Below are 14042 nucleotides of genomic sequence, written 5' to 3' on the forward strand. Positions count from 1 at the left end.
CGCAAACAAGCAATCCGACTTGCTGGCAGCAGAATTTGCTAAAATAAATCTGCCCTGAAAAAACCACGTGCGCGGAACGGCCATAAATCACTTCTGTTTAGGGGCGGAAGTGAGGGGGGGGGCAGGTATAATACATACCAGCCAAGGACACACAAAAAAAGACTCGCTGTTGCGCAACCAAAATTAGAAGAAAAAAAAACGACCAGCACCTAAATACACCTGGCGCTTGGAAACACTCCCAGAGGTGTAAGCGCCTCATAAACATACAATAAGCACGTGCCCGGGACTGAGCGCGCCTCCCTCCCTCCACGAGCCGCTTTACGTGACAAACGTCATGACGCCGAAAGGCATTCCAGAAATACGTGTTACGTCATGACGGTTTAAAGGCTTCCAGAAATACGTGATAAACGTCATGACGCTTTAAAGGCATTCCAGAAATACGTGGAAAACGTCTTGACACCTTAAAGGCATTTCAGAAAGTAGCGGCACACTTTTAAACATGCACGATGCTGTCGGGTCTCATGAGGACTTTAAATGCGTGTTGCTAGTGATAGTGAAAGTAACATGCGGCTTCCCTTTGCCAGGAGCCCTCCCTCTGCAGCTTCCAGGCGGCCGCATCAGGCGAGTGCACGCGACCCGCTCTGACCTTCAGTGCATTTTATAGGCATGTGTTTTTAGCCTCCATTCACTTATATAGAGCCCTCCTGCAAGCTCTGGAAATGCACCTTGAGGTCAGAGGCTGCAGCTGCCAGTCCCTGTATTCCACTTGTCACATGTTGGCATTGACTTTCTAATGACACAGGGCTCTCGGAATGAAACCTGGGAGTGGGCAGGAGGGGCGCACACAAAAGTAGGGGGGCCGCCTACAGAAGGGCAATGTGAATGCTTTTCCCAAATTCACGTGAGCAAAGAAGTCCAAAGTGGCCCCGGGGGAGTTACAAATCGTGCATTTACACAGTAAGCAATTCTGTTGCATATATGTAGATATCTTGATGTTAACGACATTGTCTCATCCTATATTGATAATGTATATCAGTATATCTCCAAAACTCGATATATCGCCCAGCACACACACACACACAGTGCCAGTTAAGTTCACTCCTGGTTCCGGGCCTTCATGGACAATTTGTTCAGAAATTATATTCATAGTCACCGCCGGGCCCGGGCATCGTCTCCCCCACTCGTCGCCACTGTTTGGGGTTGCTGGCACCCCCCTGCGCATCGCCGCAAGCCCCGGCACCGAAGGACTCACACGGACACGTCCTTCTAGGTTCGGGCTTCCCGGTCGCTCTGACGTGGCCGGGAACGCCCAGTTTATTTATGTTGCACGCGTGCGCGCCCAGTCATCGGGCAGCGCCACACTTCTGATCATTGGCTGGTGATGGACACCTGCCATTTTATGCACTTTGGAATGATAGTGTCCATATTGTGTCCCGATCGCATCTTCTCTAGGAGGCCTTTCACAAGTGTGCCATTTATGCCCACGGTTTGCGATGCCTTTTTGTGCATCTCGCATCTGGCTGCGGGTGCTTTTCTGGAAGGTCTGTACAGATCGCAATTGGCCTGTGGGTTCCTTTCTCAGCAGTGTCTGTGTGTGAACGTTTTATAGTGCAAATGAATCAAGAGCACTGACAATATCCAAACGGGCATGTCAACTACAGGAACACAGTGTGTCGGTGTGCGCGCTAGAACAACGGTCAACCAGCGACAAGATGTGATCCTTTAAAGCAGTGTCTTCTGCAGAGATGGAGCCACTCTGATGTCTCGAGGGCAGTGTGACCCTTTCAGGCCAGAAGAAAGAAAACAGGCTGAGCAAAAATCCTGCAAACCTGCAAGTGACGGCTGGGGAAAAGTCGGCAGATTACATCACCAAGCACCTTGCCTCACTCAGCGAAGCTAGAGGCTCTGCCGGGAAACACTTGTCAGGGGTGAGCTACCCTCCTAGACCCCAATTTGAATTTCAAACTGGGGTCCCTATTGTTGAAATTCAAACTGGAGTCTTTTTTCACTGTGCTCTCACTTCCTCAGGCAGGGCAGGGCTTGCCCTTTCACCTAGCTGCGCTTGCATACGCACGCATGCAGTAGCATTGGCAAGCCCTGGACCCCGACTGCTGACCATCACCCCAGTGCCGCTGTTCCTTGTGCACCTTTATGGTGTGTTCTTCACTGCACTTGCTGCGCCCGTAGCCAGCCCCAGTAGAAACATTGCAGCACTGTGTATTGCGCCCCTCTGTGTGTGTGCTGTGCGGACAGACCATATGCCGCACTGCAGAGAGTAGCCCAGGTAGGAGGGCAGGGAAGTATACAGCATTGCAAGAGTGGTGGGGGGGCAAGCCACAAAAAAAGTCCTACTACTTTTACCCCCAAATACAGTTCGCGCTATTCCATATGGGTTCATTTGTGCCCCCAAACCACCCACCCCTGCCCCAATCTACTTTTTTGGTAACATTAGTGGCAGATGGCATTTTAACACAGCAACAAAAAATAAAACTCTAGGACCATTACAGATGCAGGCAACTCACCTATTACAGCTCTGTCCAGGCGCTCTGGGGCAAAACACATACATATCTCCTAATTTGCATATGGATTGCACCAACAGAAATGGACATTGCAAGTAGCATCATCAGTCTTTCATACTTGGAGGCCCCATGGAAGTGACTTTAGAATAAGTTTCCATAAGTAAGCCAAGTGGTAAATAACTTTGTGGTGCAAAATACCTAAATTGCACTATTATTATATATGTTATGTTATAGTGCATTTGTATAGCACTTTATGTACCATTGGTATGATCTCAAATCGCTGTTGGTTGAACGCCCTCAGAGACCACGGTCCATATCAATTGAAAGAGTAGTGTTGAATATAGTGCTTTGGTGCACTTGGTATGTGAGCAGCCAGAGTGGTTTTCGCAGGCTGGCTGCATTCTAATGCTAAGTGTGGTGCGGTGGATATGAGAGATCAGTGTAATGTGCACATCAAGGAGGGTGGTTTCCGAGTCTGCATTCTCGCTGCCGTGCGGCATGTGTGGGAGAATGTGTGCTTCTAGGCCGATTTAAAAAAAAAATATATATATATATATTTTTAATTTTTATTTTTGAATTTTTTTTTGTATGGTATAGCTGCATTCTGCCATTCCCAGGCTGTTGAGTTTTTTTATGAGCGATATAGATATGTGTGCAGCTAGGCCGAATTGCTTGAGGGGTGTAGCTGTGTTCTATTGTTGATGTAAAGAGGAGATTGAGCATAATGGTATGAATAACTGTGTTTATTGGTGGGTGGCTCCTGGCCGGTGAGGGTATGATCATTTATTTTGGATGGGCAGTCCTTTTCGAGACGCTCTGTGGTTGTACTTGGAGGGCCCATTTTCAGGGTCCTTTTAGGGATTGAGTTGGGTTGTTGTATGCTTCTTGGGATATTCTGCAGTGATGTTTTGTTTCAGGTTAGTGCTGATTCTCACAGGACACCGGCCATAAGGGGATTGGTATATGGCCATGGGCGGTCCTTTTTTTTTAGATGCTTTATTGTACTTGGAGGACCCATTTTCAGGGTAGCTGTAGGGATTTTGGGCTGGGTTGTTGGGTGCTAATTGGGATATTCTACGACAATGTTTTGTTCTCAGAGGACAATGGCCATAGGAGGAAGGGTATATGGCCCTGGGCGGACCTTTTCAAGGATTTGGGAAAAGGCATGTTTTTACTGCTTAACGGAAGGCCATTTAGTCCTGGTTGTGACAAATATGAGGGGGTAGCAAATTCCATAGAGTTGGTGCAAGGGTAGAGTAGGCTGACCCCTCCAAGTCTAGCAGAATTGGAGTTTGGAATCAGGAGTAGGCCGGCCGTGCTTGACCCTAGGCTGCGTGTTGGGCGGTAGCGCATAGTCTTCTCTTGGAGGCATGATGGGCCACACTTCTGCACTGCTCGGTGGGGTATGCGCAGGATTAGGAAGGTGGCACTTCGTCCAATAGGTAACCAGTGGAGGGTGCGTAGAGCATTCAAGATGTGGTCCCTTCGTCCCAGTGCAAGGAGGAGTTTAGCAGCTGCGTTTTGGACTCTTTGGAGTATGTTAATTTGGTATGCCGGAGCACCCAGGTACATGGAGTTTGCATAGTCTAATATGGACATGACGATTGACATAATAGAAGTCACTCTGTTGGGGAAGGAGAGATAAGGGAAGATGAGTTTTAGCAGTCTGAGGTGGTAGTGGCAGGATTTGGATACGTTGTTGATCTGGTGGGACAGGTTTAGGTCTGAGTCCAATATGCAGCCAAGGTTTTTGACTGTGTTGGAGGTGGTGGGGGGAAGAGGGTGCAGAGGGAGGTAGGCCATGGGAGTGGTTGTGGGAGTAGAGCTGTGTTGCCCCATACCATGATCTCAGTTTTCCCTGGTTTGAGAAAGAGGCGGTTTCTAGACATCCAAATGTCTATATCATTGTGGCAAGCTGCTAGGTCAGGGGGGTGATCAGAGCTGTCTTGGAGACTTTCAGGATGATTTGAGTGTTGTCAGCATAATTGTAGCTGGTGAGGTTGTGTGAGCGGATGATCGCTGGTAGCAGGCTCATGTAGAGGTTGAAAAGGAGCAAAGGGAGGCAAGAGCCCTTGGGTACTCCGGTATTCACTGTTCAAGCTGAAGAGGTAAAAGGGAGGAGGAATGATTTGTTTCCTGTTAAGGAATGAGGCAATCCGGTTGAGTGCCAAGTCTTGGATTCCAAGTGAGTGGAGCCGGTCGAGGAGGATTGAGTGGTTGATGGTGTTAAAGGCAGCTGTGAGAACAAGGAGTACCGGAGCGGTGCAGCAATCGGTCTTCCGTGACCTTGAGGTCGTCCCACATCGAGATCAGTGTGGTTTCAGTTCCAATGGCAAAGCCGGAAGCCAGACTGTGCAGGGTCTAGTAAATTGTAGGATTCAGCAAAAAGGTTGGTTGGAAGTAGGCAGAGCATTTGAATTTCACCAGGAATCTGGTGTTGGAGCTGGGCCTGTAATTGGATGGCTGCAGGGGGTTGAGATCTGCCTTTTTCGGAAGGGTGTTTGACGTGTGTTACTTTGAAGGGTTCTGGGAAGGAGCCAGAGGTGAAGAAGTGATTAAGTATGGATCTATCCTGTTCTCCTGCACTGGTGGAGTCAAAAGTTCCCCTCTAGTGGCTGCCCCGCTGCAGTTTCCCACTGTTCCACATAGTACCATGCCTGGCTCCTTGCCCCTTCTGCTATACTCCCATATAAGGCTCCTACCAAATGCCTGTCCACGTGTCCATCGTTATGAGCCATTCAAAAGGTGTGAGATCCCTGGCCAGACGTCCTGCTTGCACTGTGCAAAGGATTTAATGTCCTGACCCGAGAACATGTCACGGGTCAGGACATTGAACGCCTCCACCCATTGAAGGCACCCCTTTCCATACGGGGTGTGAACTGGGGATGCCTAAACCACAAATTCAGCGGGGAGGGGAAGTTGGTCAAATTCACCCTCCGCACCTGTTCATCCCTGGAGTCCTCCACGAGCGCCCTTATCCTGCTACGGTACATGTTTGCATGTTTGCAGGTCTATCCCTCTTGGGTCCCAACACCTCGTCCAGCGTCCAGTCCACCACCACTTTGTCCCTTCGACACCAGACCTTCCCGCGATCGCGCCTGAACCAATCCCGGATCACTCTGATTTGAGCAACAAGGGAATGGAGGCAGATTTTTAGCGCTCACAGCCCTCCCTTGCTTCTGGGAGACATTAGCATCTGATTAGCTAGCCTGGGTCTCTTGCGGTTCCAAATAAATGCCCCCACATGTTTTTGAAGGGTCCTGAAGAAACCATGGTTAACCCCGACTGGCAGAGCCATGGAAAAAGTACATGATTTTTGGCAGAATCACAATTTTAAGGGCATTTGTCCTCCCCATCCAGGATGGTGATAAGTGCACCCATTCTGCCAGCAGCCAGTGCAGCTTTTCCACTACAGGCGGGTAGTTGGTATGGTGAAGAGCACCCGGAGAACCAGTAATCTGGACCCCCAAATATCTAATGCCAGTTTCTGCCCATCTATAGACTACTATAACCCGCAATTCCTGAACCTTTTCTGAGGGGGGCGGTCAAGTTTAGTTTACTCTGACTAGTGGGCATTTATTAAGAGAAGAAGTTCCTGCAAGATCCCTGGGAATGAGTTTTCTGGTTCTGTGATCAAAAGGAGCATGTGTCTATGCTCCTTACCCCCAAAGGGAATCCCCCCTAATATCCGGGGAGGCCCTAATGCTGGCCAAGAGTGGCTCCAGGTGGATGGCTTATAAAAGCGAGGTGAGCGGGCAACCCTGCTTAGTGCCTAGTGAGACCGTGATCCTCTGGGAAAGTTGCCCGTTAGAGAGTTTGGTAGTTGGCTCTTACCATTGAAAGGAATTTAGAACTGAATCCCACAACCTCCATGGTATGGAAGAGGACTAGTCATTCGTCCCGGTTGAATGCCTTTTCAGCATCCAATGCTAGTAGAATACAGGGGTTCTAGATTTATTTCCCTTTTCAATCAGATTACAGACCCGCCGAATGTTATCCGAGGTCTGCCTATGCCTAATAAATCCTGACTGGTCGGGATCAATCAGTTTGGGAGGAGTTTATCCAGGCGTGATGCCAGAACCTTGGTCTAGATCTTGTCTCTATATTAATAAGGGCAGTCTGCCGGTACGAACCGCATCGAGTGACATCCTTACCTGGTTTTGGGAGCAGCACAACCATGTCTTCTTCCATTGTCGGGGTGATACACCCTGCTCCCCCGCACCTCCCGCAAAGAGTTGAAGAGCTGGACTAAGCGCAGTATCAGTCCCTCTCTAAAGGTTTGTAGAAACATGCTGGAAAGCCGTCCGGGCCCGGGGCCTTTCCTGATGGCAAGGCAGCTATAGCTGCCCTTACTTCTTCGGGAGTAATGTCTCCCTCAAGTTCTTCCCTTTCTTGAGTGATCTTTGGGAGAGGGTACCGGGACAGGTATTCCCTTTGGGCTCCCTCCTCAGGGGAATCTGATGTGTACAGGGATGAATAATATTCCGTAAAGACCGAAATATGTCAGGTAGAGCAGTGCTTTCTTGCCCCCCGCCTTTTATTTTAATGATTTTCCTTGACGCTTCTTTTTTCCTAATCAACCACGCTAACGCGTTATCCACCTTATTGGCTTTGACATAATACCTCTGTTGGAGGTCAAGCAATGAATGCTCTGCAGCTCTAGTCTGCAATCAGCCGATATTCCCATTGCAGTATACTCCCTACGTTATTTGCCATTTGAGTTATTTGTTTAAGTTTAGCTTCCAATTCCTCCTGTATGAGACCTAAATGCGTCCCATACCACCTGGTTGCGTACACCTTCTGTTGCGTTAAGTGCAAAGTAATCTAAGATGTGATTCTTAATGTCCTCACATAGGACTCCATCCTTAAGGATGTGGCTAGGGAACTTCCACCGCCATAGGCCCGGTTAGTTCCACCCCATAATTAAGGTAATCGTTATGGGCGCATGGTCTGACAGGGCGATCACTCCTAGCTCTGTCCCTGCGACCCTACCCAATGATGACCTCGAAATCCAGGAGTAATCTATCCTTGAGAAGGATCTATGATTGTGGGAATAAAATGTGTAGCCCCCTCCTCCCCTCGGTTCCTTCCAGCCATCTACCAACGCCAATTGGGCCATGTGCTTGGTCAAGCAGTTAAATGGCTCCACCTAGTTGAGGAAACTCCCCTGCGGTCCGGTCTTCTCTTGGATCCCCCGCCAGATTAAGTTTGCCTACCAATATTATCTGCCCTTTGGCAAAAGTCTCCAATTTGGTCAGTGTCACCTTAGATTGCTGCCACTGTATATGTCCCCCTCTCCCATTGGAAATAGGCCGCCAGATACCTACCCTCTGTGTCCCCCTCTGTAGCTATGACCTGGAAGCCTGGGATGTCCCGAATAGCGATGAACACCCCCCGTCTTCCCTGGGGTGTTGGATTGGAACAGATGGCGTTACCCCTTGATTTTCAGTTTATGCCTGTCTCACCTCCGAACGTGCGTCTCTTGGAGGGCTACAATTCCGGACTTCTCCCCACCCAAGAACTGTTCCACCTTCCTTCTCTTAACCAGGGAATTAAGCCCCCTGGCGTTTAGGGAGGTCACCCGAAGCACTACACTCTTTCCTATGGTCGTCTTACTGTGCAGCTCCTCCTTTCATCTCCCCCCTCCCCTTGGGCAGGCTCAACCAGCCTCTAGCTCCCCCTGACCCTCCATCTCTGGAATTGAGCCCTTATAACAACCCAGAGTAAACCTGGGGGGGTCCCATGTAGATAAACCAAGACATCCTGTACCACCCACCTCCCCCGGTACCTTTCCCCTAACTACCTCCCCCCAGGCAGGCTACAACATTCCTTCCTGTAACCCCCCCTTTCCCTAAACATGCCGCTCCTGTGTCGATTGGTGTGTGGGCACCTTCCAGTCCTGCCCCCTCGTCGGGGGTGTAACCGGGCCCCTTAGGCCCCGTTTATTTTAGCCCCTTGTCAAAAACTTCATCCACTCCCACATTTTCCTCTTGAGCGGTTTTCTCCCCGGTCTTTGTTCTTGCCTTGTCAACCTTTTATCCTCAATCTTCAGGACCCTCATACCTTCCTCGCAGATTGTGACCCTATGCTGTTTCCCTTCCCATTTGAACAGTAGTCCAAAGGGAAAGGACCATTTATAGCGTATGTCCACTCGGATTAGGGAACGCACCACCGGCCCATCATTCTGCAGTTCACCAGGGTGGTCTGGGCTAGGTCCTGGAACAGCTGAAGTTCCGAGCCATTGTAGCTGATTGATCTGGCCCTCCTGGCAGCCATCAGCACCTTCTCCTTCTGCCCATACTCGTGTAAGGCCACCACTACATCTCTGGGTATGGCTTCTGGCTCGAACCTCTTTGGCCTCACTCTGTGTATGCGGTTCAGCTCTATCCCTGACCAGTCTTCCGCCTCCAGCAGGTCAGCGAACACTTGCTGCGCCATTGTGAGTTGATTCTTGTCCGCCTTAGGGAGGCCCTTCATTCTGAAGTTAGATCTTCTCGAGCAGTTTTCAAGGTCTTCGCTCTGGGTTTCGAAGGTTCTGCGTGACCCTTGCTAGTTTCTCTACCAGCTTGTCAATCTTCCTTGTGTTCTCTGCGACCTCTTGCATGACGCTCTCCACTGCATCGGTCCGCTCCTCTAGTTTCGTTATATGTCCCCCTTCACCTCGTGCAATGATTGGGACAGTTGCGCTTTCATCATGCTCAACTGCGAATGAATGGTGTTCGCTATCTTGTCCCCAAAATACTGAAAGCATTGGTGAAGGACCTCCTGGGTAACCACTTAATCTTTTGCTGTGCCTGCCAGCGCCCACAAATACTCTCCTGCCCAAGGCCCATGATCTCCCCCAGTCGGTACCTCGCTGTCTCTGCATCAGAGTCTCTGCAGATGGCCCTCCTGTGGTTTCTTCACCAGCTTGCATGTTCTTCCCCTTGTTTTTGGACATAGTACGTATGCAGGTCTGATGGGGGAGCCCTGGCCCCTCCTCTTCTCCCTCATATTGTCACGGCTCCAAAGTCCAGGTGCAGGAGTGGCGCGAACCAACTACCCCCACTGCGGTCTGAGCACCTGCAAGACGAGCTTACACAGGCCGCCGAGACCCCAGCAGGGAAAGAGGGTTAGGATCTCGTTGGTTGGATGGGTCTCGAACAGAGGGTAACCGGAGTGAGGGTTAGGAGAGGGGAAGTGGACAGGCAAGGGGACTTATAGGAAAAAACAACAGTAATATATGCACAATCACCGCAACACACACACAGTGTTTACAATAACTTTTGATGCAAAAGGAACTTATCTCTGTGGTTGAGTGCTGGCCTGCCTCCTGCCTGCGCACTCTCAGGTCCGGAGTTTGGAGCAGTTCCAATGCTGCAAGAGAGTTTTAGTATTAGTGACCTGTGTTAACTCACATAGGCATAATACGTTCCACACACCTATAGTGCTGGCACATGCACATTACACGCTCTCAAAGCTTTTGTTCCCAACAACAGCGTGTGTTTCTGAACATGTGGCTCAAGTTCGCCGCACGTGGCTTAAAAGGAACAAGATCCATCGTGCCGCCAAAGTTTTGCCGCACGTGGCCTATATCAAGCACTGCGTGCTGCCAAAGTTTGCCGCACGTGGCTGTGGTCTGAAATGCTCTCCATGCTACCAAAGTTCGCCGCACGTGGCCGAAAACACGTCAATAACAAACGCTGCACGCGTTAATGGTAATGGGTCTTGGTAGCCAAAATTCAGGCTGGTTATATGCGGGGGAGCGCTGCTTAGCACTTAGCTTTTGTCCATTGTAGGGGACGTAATATGGCTGGGCGGTGCCCCCCTGCGCAAGGCCCTCAACGAGCTGGATGTCCCAATGCTTCTCTGCTTGTTTTGCGCTCTCCCCCCGCTGCTGCGTTTCTGATTCCCATGTAGGGAGTAATCGCTCGTTCGCAATGGTTGGACCGCACTTATCTGTTGTGAGCGAGGGGCCGGAATGCTGGTTCCTTGGGGCGTGGCCCCTCGCGTAATCCCCGTCGGCAGGAGCTCTGCTGGATGCGTCCGTTCCTGTCGGGAGCTTAAGCACAAGCCCCGTGCCTTCGTTTTGCGCGCATGCGCGTGCGCGAGCCCCTCCCAACCTGGGAGTGAAAAAGTAGTTCCTGGCGCGGAGGTTGCTGGGAGTTGTGGTCCGGCGAGCCTTCTGCCTGCAAAAGGGACAGAGAAGCCTCCTGTAAGGCTGAAGGCTGTTCCCTTTGGTTTGTTTTGTTTTGTGTCTGTTTCTTCTGTGCCCTGGGCCTCTCACTAAGCCCTGACTCCCCCTTACAATTCCCTGTACCCTGACACATATCATGTTGCACCCATCGGTCCTCTTCTGGACACTTTCGGGGATAGGAACTTCCTCCGCCGCTTTGTGGGTACGCCCTTGACTGTGCAGGGGGTTGGAACTCCCTCTAACTGTGCGCAAGTGAGCCACAGTTTGTCTTTCTCCTCTGGTTTGAAATTACCCTCCTCCTGGCCTTGGTGCCAGAATCATTCTGCCCTGAGCCCGACCAAATGGCCTCTCCCCTATTCTTTCTTGCCCACCACAGATGTAGATGGACTCTTTAGCCTTCTCTTCGGCCTCAGGATTGGCCCGTGGAGGCCAGGGCCCCACCAGTCACTGTCTCCTATGCCTGGTGAGCCTCTTGCTCCCTTGCTGTGCTTCTGGATGGGAGTGCACTGGTTGAGGCACTATATGCAGTTCCAAAATCCAAAATGTACCTCAAATGGGCCTCCAGCCACCCGTCTATAACACCACATGGCCTCCCCTGGTCTTCTCTTCAAAGCTTGGGCAGGGGCCCTCCCGCCATGCTTCCCCACTCCTCACCTTCACTCTGCTCAAAGCTGGTGATCACTGCCGGGTGATCACTGCCTGCACTGGCTAGCCACTGCCTGCTTGCACCCTTTCCTTGGGCCAAGGCACACGCTGACCTATGATGGTTCTCCCCCAAGAGGTGGGGGGGCGGAGTTGAGTCCCTCAGGGTTGGCGCTTTCTTGCCTCTTGACTTTCGCTGTGCAGCCTCTCCCAGGCCAATGGGCCTCTCCAGGTGCTCTTCTCTGCTGGCAGCTCTCAGCAGTGCGCTATGGGTATGGTCCCTCCGGTTCCTACTGATCTCTCTGATGAGACGCAGCTCCTCTGGCGCAGGGGCGGCTCAGTCCCGCCCCGATCTTCCAGCAGGGGAGCCCCCGCTCCACAAATCCAGCCTCGGTGGGTCTCCAATATCACAGGCAGCTCCTTCGTGACGGGCTCCTCTGCCATCCGACAACGGCTGCTTTCCGCCACCCTGCCTCGCAGCTGCACTGGGTCCTCGGCCGCCCGTGTCTCAGATTGGTTCTTCTTGCTCACCGTCTGCGTCTCCGCCCCTCAGACACGGCAGAGATGAAGGCTGCACACCCGCCTCTGCCGAAGTCCCCCAGCGATCCGGGCTGCTGCACTCCACCACCACCTACATTGATAAATCCCCACCCAGGGAAGTCTCTTTTAATCTAGCTTTATTGTCTTTGGCCCCGGGGATAGGGGGGAGGGGGGGGTCAGAGCTCCACGATCACGTTGCTCTCCCCTCGCCAGTCATCTTGGAATCCCAATCACGATGCACTTTTTAATGGGTATCAATCCTAGATGCCAGTACAAAAAGCTGTTTTTTTTAGAAAGGATATGTGCTTTTATGTGGCTGCATTGGCATTTTGGGGCACCCAGTCAAGCCTTTCTTTGCTGTGGCATGACATTTTTCTTTTACTGGGATTCTATGACAAAGCAAGCATGATGAGTGTTATTATGTGCCTAGACTGGCATTTAGGGCAGCCAGGCAAGCCATTTCTTTCTGTGGCATGGCTTATTTCACTGGGCATCAAGGGTAAAGCAAACATGATCAGCATTATTACGCATCTAGACTGGCCTGCATTGTGCAGCCAGTTTGGACATGTTTTCTTGTTGTGACAAGACCTTTTTAAAGGCAAAGCCAACAGGAATGTGTGGCAGAGCCACGGTGGGCATGTTTTCTTTTATCATTACTGGCATTATGTTATGTTAAGTTGATTTGTAAAGCGCACTGCTACAACCCAGGGGCAGACTCCAGGCGCTTGCGTGGCTCTGCAAAAAGTGGTGTGGTTGCTAGTGGGGAAAAGGGTGAGAGGATAGATTCAGAACCAGGAGGAACTGGCATCTGTGAGTTTTGTTTTGCATGTGGTCATTTGTGAGCAGCCTTGCGCATTGTAACCATATGGGTAAGATTATGTGCCTCGGGTGTGCGGTAGGGTTTTGTGTTTGTGTTAGTGTTGTGTGGTTACGATGGGTTGGTCGTGTGCACTGGTTAGATAGTGTCCACAGGGATCCAGAGTCACAGGTGGTCGTAGCTATAAGGTAGTCCGGCATCTTGGTGTGTATCTTTAGATGGAATAGGCTATGTGGGTGGTTCACTGGATGTCAGCAGTGTAATGGTTCTCTGTATGTTTGAGTGCGACTAATCCAAGATCTGGCGTGGAGGCCTCAGTTATGTAGGAGGAGCAGGAAGGGAAGAGGGCTAGTAAAGTCAGTCAGTTTGTTGTGGTCTATCTCTGGGGTGGCCCTTTGGATGCCGCTTGACGGTATATAGCCAGGTTCTTGTTTGCCCCTCTCCTCTCTAGTTGTTTATCTGCGGTGATGTTGTTGCCGGTGTCCTTCTAGGTTGTCCTTGTCTGCTGAATAGCTAGGATTTGAGCAGTTTCCTGAAGGTGATGTGGTCGTCTGAGGTTCTGATTTCTTTGGGCATGTTGTTCTAGGTGTTAGCAATTAGACATGAGCACGCCGTTCCACTGAATTTCCTTTTTTCATAGTGTTTTGCCTCTATTTGTAGGTCGTTGCTGGATATTAGTTCCCTTCCTGGGTGATAACGGCTAATCTTGTCTTGGAGGAATTCCACTCCTTGTCTCTGCAAGGCTTTGTGGGCGATACAGAGTGCTTTGAATTTGATGTGCTTTTTTACTGGTAACCAGTTTAGGCTTTTCAGTGCTGGAGTGATGTGGGCTCTTCTGTTTAGTCTTAGTAGGATCCTGGCTGCTGTATTTTGCACTTTTGGGAGTTTCTTGGTAAGTCTTTCTGGCATTTCTAGGTAAAGGCTGTTTGTGTAGTCAATTCGTGTGAGTGCCAGGGATATGATTGTGAGGGTTCTGTAGGGGAAGGGGAGGTAGTGAGTAATCCTCTGAGTAGTCATAGGAGGAAGAACATTTTTGTTGGCGATTGCGTTGACTTGCAGTTCCAGTGATTGTCTGCTGTCCGTGAGTATTCCTAGGTTGTTCACTACATTGGTAGTCTCTGGTTGTGTTCCCATGCCGATTCACCAGTCCAGCTGTGGGTTCCACCGTCGAATCCTGTGGGTGAGAACATTATTTCTGTTTTTGCTGGGTTCGGTTTGAGGTTGTTCATTGTCATCCAGTTGTATGTCTGTGAGATGGGTATTGAGGTTGTTATTTTGTTCCTGTGTTCTGTTTGTTTTCACAATTGTTAGTGCATCGTCTGCGTAGTTGTAGTCGGTATGTCCGTGG

The 14042-nt window shown here is 50.5% G+C and overlaps 1 protein-coding gene across 3 annotated transcripts in view; it reads left to right on the plus strand.

The window, feature by feature from the left end:
* Positions 1 to 514: 514 nt before the first annotated feature.
* Positions 515 to 14042, plus strand: part of WDR89 (WD repeat domain 89) — a 46382-nt gene continuing 32854 nt past the window's right edge. Inside the window, exon 1 of one of the 3 annotated variants that reach the window (XM_069638237.1) lies at positions 515 to 621. In XM_069638237.1, the coding sequence (XP_069494338.1) occupies positions 535 to 621 (87 nt within the window). In that variant the 5' untranslated portion in view covers positions 515 to 534. Of the gene's footprint in view, positions 665 to 783; positions 958 to 14042 lie in introns of those variants that run through there. The other 2 variants (XM_069638240.1, XM_069638238.1) reach the window with 2 other exon arrangements.

The sequence above is a fragment of the Ambystoma mexicanum genome, chromosome 14 (genome assembly GCF_040938575.1).
Source record: "Ambystoma mexicanum isolate Mex_15411 chromosome 14, UKY_AmexF1_1, whole genome shotgun sequence".
Lineage (NCBI taxonomy): Eukaryota > Metazoa > Chordata > Amphibia > Caudata > Ambystomatidae > Ambystoma > Ambystoma mexicanum.